This window comes from Mastomys coucha, unplaced genomic scaffold, assembly GCF_008632895.1.
Source record: "Mastomys coucha isolate ucsf_1 unplaced genomic scaffold, UCSF_Mcou_1 pScaffold15, whole genome shotgun sequence".
NCBI classification, from domain to species: domain Eukaryota; kingdom Metazoa; phylum Chordata; class Mammalia; order Rodentia; family Muridae; genus Mastomys; species Mastomys coucha.
The window spans coordinates 10,127,002-10,131,336 of record NW_022196897.1 but is presented as its reverse complement, the minus strand read 5'-3'; the positions used below and the strand labels follow the sequence as shown (position 1 = coordinate 10,131,336).

The 4,335-nt window shown below is 37.9% G+C and overlaps 1 protein-coding gene across 1 annotated transcript in view; it reads right to left on the bottom strand.

Moving 5' to 3' along the window:
* Positions 1 to 4,335, bottom strand: part of Myo3a (myosin IIIA) — a 216,471-nt gene that overhangs the window by 13,166 nt on the left and 198,970 nt on the right. Inside the window, exons 31-33 of the mRNA XM_031369160.1 lie at positions 3,384 to 3,490; positions 1,524 to 1,564; positions 283 to 426 (exon numbers count right to left, since the gene is read on the bottom strand). Of these exons, the coding sequence (XP_031225020.1) occupies positions 283 to 426; positions 1,524 to 1,564; positions 3,384 to 3,490 (292 nt within the window). The remainder of the gene's footprint in view (positions 1 to 282; positions 427 to 1,523; positions 1,565 to 3,383; positions 3,491 to 4,335) is intronic.

The window sequence follows — 4,335 nt, the reverse complement described above, 5'->3', positions numbered from 1 at the left end:
AAGCCAGGGATACTGGAGGGAACTGTGTGCTAGCTGTGTGGAGAGGTTTAGAAGTGCTCAGCCATGGAGTTAATCAAAGCATATCAAAATTAGCTGGTGTTTATGTGTCTTTCATTCATGACTCCAGAGAGCTCTTGGGCAGATGCAGTGCATGTGAGACCCACCAGAGGTAAAGTGGTTTAACTAATTTACCACTACATAAAACAAAATTGCTTAAATTAGAAATTTTGAATTTCCATTCAAAGTTTATCAGTGAATGTGATACAGACTGTCCATTATTACCTCTTATTACTCTCAATGTGATGATCTTGAAGTTCCTTCTGTGCTTTCCATTCTTTTTCATGAGAGCTATGTGCCTTGTGTCTGGAATGAGTGGGCAAATATTCCTTATAATAGAAATCTTCTAAACCTAATAACTTTCCTTGATTGTAAATGAACACAAAAATATGCTACTCAGTCAGTCTGATTTCTATTCACTTGACTTAACAGGCTAAGTGTTTTCTTCTTTTGAAGAATTTTTTGTAACTTAAGAGCATCACATACATGCTCACATATATGGAACAAATCTTGAAATGTAAAAATAAAGACATTCTGCTAATTAAAAGAACCCCCCATTTCTTATTTTGATTCAATCATTAGTTGCTGGACTGGTTTTAAAATCAGGTTTAACTTAACATGAACTAGTAGTTTCTAAAACTGCCAGGGACGATAGTGTCTAGTTTGGTCAGTCTACATTCACATTCACACCAGGCTCATAGATAACTGTCGTGAGAACAGGCCTTGATGAGTTACTACAAAGCGTTTTCAAATGTTTCATCCACAGCCTCAACTGGCTTCCGTGATAGGTATCACCAGGTGACAGGGAACTCTATTCATGCTCAGCAAAAGCACCCTCTTCCACTGTAACAGGGAACTCTATTTATGCTCAGCAAAAGCACCCTCTTCCACTGTAACAGGGAACTCTATTTATGCTCAGCAAAAGCACCCTCTTCCATTCCTAACATTGTCTGAAAGCCATTTGATGTACTTAAATGTCAAAGATTAAAATGTCAGAATACTGAAGAATTGAAAGTCTGAAATATTATAGGGAAGGGTAAATCATGTGAGGATAAGTGTGCCAAACCTACGAAAACCACAGCCCTTGCAATCCTAACAATCCTCAAAAAGTATAAAATGTGACATTTAATATTTATCAAAAGACCATAAAATAAAAAGGGAAAGAACATCAGTGAATATTAAAGTGTTTTGATCGCTTATTCACCATTATTAAAAGGGCAAAGAAAAGCAGTCAGTCCCAAAAATGTAATGCATCCAAATCATGTTTGAGTTTTAAGTGAATGCTTGGTATAGTTCTGACCCAGTATATTGAATTTATAGGTTCCATATAGTCTTCACACTTAGCAGACACATGTGTTGGGCTCATGCTATTTTCCAAATTTATGTGATTTATAATTAAATTTGAACATAAAGATTTATAGTTTTATTTGAACAAAATGGTGCTATAATTTAGAAAAGATAATTACCTGTCTTTTCTTGGTCTCTGTTTTTCTTCTTGGGTTGACTTCTAAAGGGAGTAGAAGAATTGAAAAGTTATAATATATAGTGGTATGAAATCTTATTGTATAATATTTATTATCTTTATGGTAGGTGAGAAAGAGGGAGAGTCAGGAAAGTGATTTCTAGCTTATAAGACTAGTTCATGTCATGCATACTATGTGATTCTGTTTAGATGGGATTCTAGAAGAGGCAATACATAAATGGCAGTCAATTAGTAAATTTTTAGGGCATGTGTCAGGAATGGTGTGGAAGTGACTCATAATGAGTAGAGTTTCATAGTCTAAGGAGCTGAAAAGAAAAGAGGTTGTAAGGCTGAATTCTGGGCAACATCATGAGGGAGAGAAGTATCATGCAGAAACATGGCACATTGACCCAGCTAACTGGGAAATTAAGTGTGAGCTTCATTTTCTGCCTTTTTCCAATGAACTCTCAGATTCTCTGGGTTTCTAAGGGAAGTTTTTTCCTCTATCTAGCAGCACAGAATGTAGATTGAATAAGTATTAGAAATGGAGGGAGCACTGGGGCCAAAGGGCACAACTTTGGAGCCTTAGGGGATGTTGATTACTATGAAAGTTTGAGCAATTTTGTATTGTGAGTCGACATGGGGTCAGAAGCTATGTGTCCAGTGAAGAAGACATTGGATTCTGGACTTCATGCTGAGCCAGTCAAAGGAGAAAGATAATCACATTTACAGTTTAGATATATTTTCTGGTGTAGGTTGGGGAGGATGAGATTTGAAGCCTGAAATAGTCTGATTGAGAAATGCTGATGGTCACAATTAGGGGGTACTCTCGTTTGGCTGGAGAAGGAGATGCACAGGTAACTAAAAGGCATAATGTAGAACAACTGGCATAGGTACCAGGTATTAAAGGAAGGGCCCAGCCCTCTTGGTTTTGGAAACCAAGGTGATGGCAGTGTGCAAGGAGGACAGGAGCATGAGGGGAAGCATAGTAGAGGTCATACCAATGACTGCTCATGCTAACAACTGATGGATCCAGATCTCAATAAAGTTAATGGCTCTAATGGGAAGGCTAAGTTGTTCACCTGTGTCTCACAATTCTGACCTGAGATGTGAACATAATATTAAGAGCTGGTTCTAGGATCAGCTATCACAATGGTTATGAATATATCTCACTATTGGTCTGGAATTTGCAGAAGCCCAACAAACATTCACTTCTCTTTCACTACTTTTATGACACCATACTCATTTAAATGAAGGTCTCTTTCTGAAGGGTTTTCCCATAGTGGACTCCACTTTCTAGGCTGATATTTGTATATAAACTCAGATAAGTCATGTAGTGGTTTGAGTATGAATAGCTCCTATAGACTCATGTGTTTGAATGCTTGATCCAAAAGGAGTGGCAGTGTTAGGAGGGGTGGAGGAAGTATGCCCAGTGTTGTCACATTCTCTTTCCTGTTGCCTGCAGATCAAGATGTAGAAGTCTCAGCTCCTTTTCCAGCACCATATCTGCTTTCATGATGCCATGCTTCCCATCATGATGATAACAGACTAAACTTCTAAAACTGTAAGCCAACCCCAATTAAATGTTTTCCTTTATAAGAATTGCAGTTTATTCACAGCAATGAAATTAAGAAAAGTGACTATCAGAAAAAGTTTTTAGGAGAACAACGTGTAGGTCCAGGACTACAAGAGAGGGCAGGACAATGAGGAAGAGGAGTAGAGGAAAACAAAGGGGCTATTGAGTGGGGTATCTGTGAAGTAGAATCCAAGGAGGGCCTTCATGCTGCAAGGCCTTCTTCGGAGGAAGCTCAATGCAGCCAGTTTCTACTGGTCTTCAGTTTAATTGTAAGAAGGAGCCACTTACATGGAGTAGATAGTAGTATGTGGAGTCTTCAGGGTTATTTAATGTTTTGGGTTTCCGAGGTCGTCTTGGAGGTCTCAGTATTTTTAGCTCTTCTCCTTTAGAGACACCTATAAGATGGGTGATCATAAAAAGTTCTGAACTCCAGAAACTGTACAGTGTTTTTCTTTAGATAAATAAGACCTTTGATGGATGCAAACTGCGCTTGTTATCCATCCACTCATATTATTCTTCTGGTTGTGTGTTTTTCTCCAGTTGTCTGGAGGTCTAGGACTTTGGAAGGAAGAAGGGAAGAAAAAAAAAAGCGAGAAGAGGTTGGTGATGTGGAAAAGGGAGACAGGTTCACGGGAGGGATAAGGCCTGCACCTTTCCTGGAATATGGAGGCCAAATCTATATATCTCGTTTTTATCTGAATGGCAAAAATATAAAAATTCAGTATTAGGTTTTTATATATTATATAGTATATTATATGTATATGTAATAAATATGTATTGTGTACACTTGGTAGTTTTAGAAACACTTAAAGTTGCTGGTCACTAAATTTTAATTTGACTCTAATACCATTTAAAGTCTGAATTGATGTATCAGAATAATACTGTTGTAACAAAAATAAATTGATGATGGCAAAGAATCCAAATAATTGCCATGAGAGTGAGGAACAAAAAGATTCTGAGAATAAAAAAGTTCTTGGCCCTGCATCTATCATATTATCTCTATTCAGTCTCAGTATTGTGGATTCCATTGAACATGGCTACTGGGACAGGTCAGGCACAAAGGATGAAGGAAATAGGGGAGAAGGCAGCAGAAGAGAAACAACTAAACAAATTTTGTTTAAAAATTGCCACAATGAAGCCTAATGTGTATGGGTGAATAGTTAATCTGCATTAAGTTCCTGGTGGGTGGGTGGGGGCACTTCTAGCCACCTGCTAGAGCTCTTTGGATTCCTGAATTATA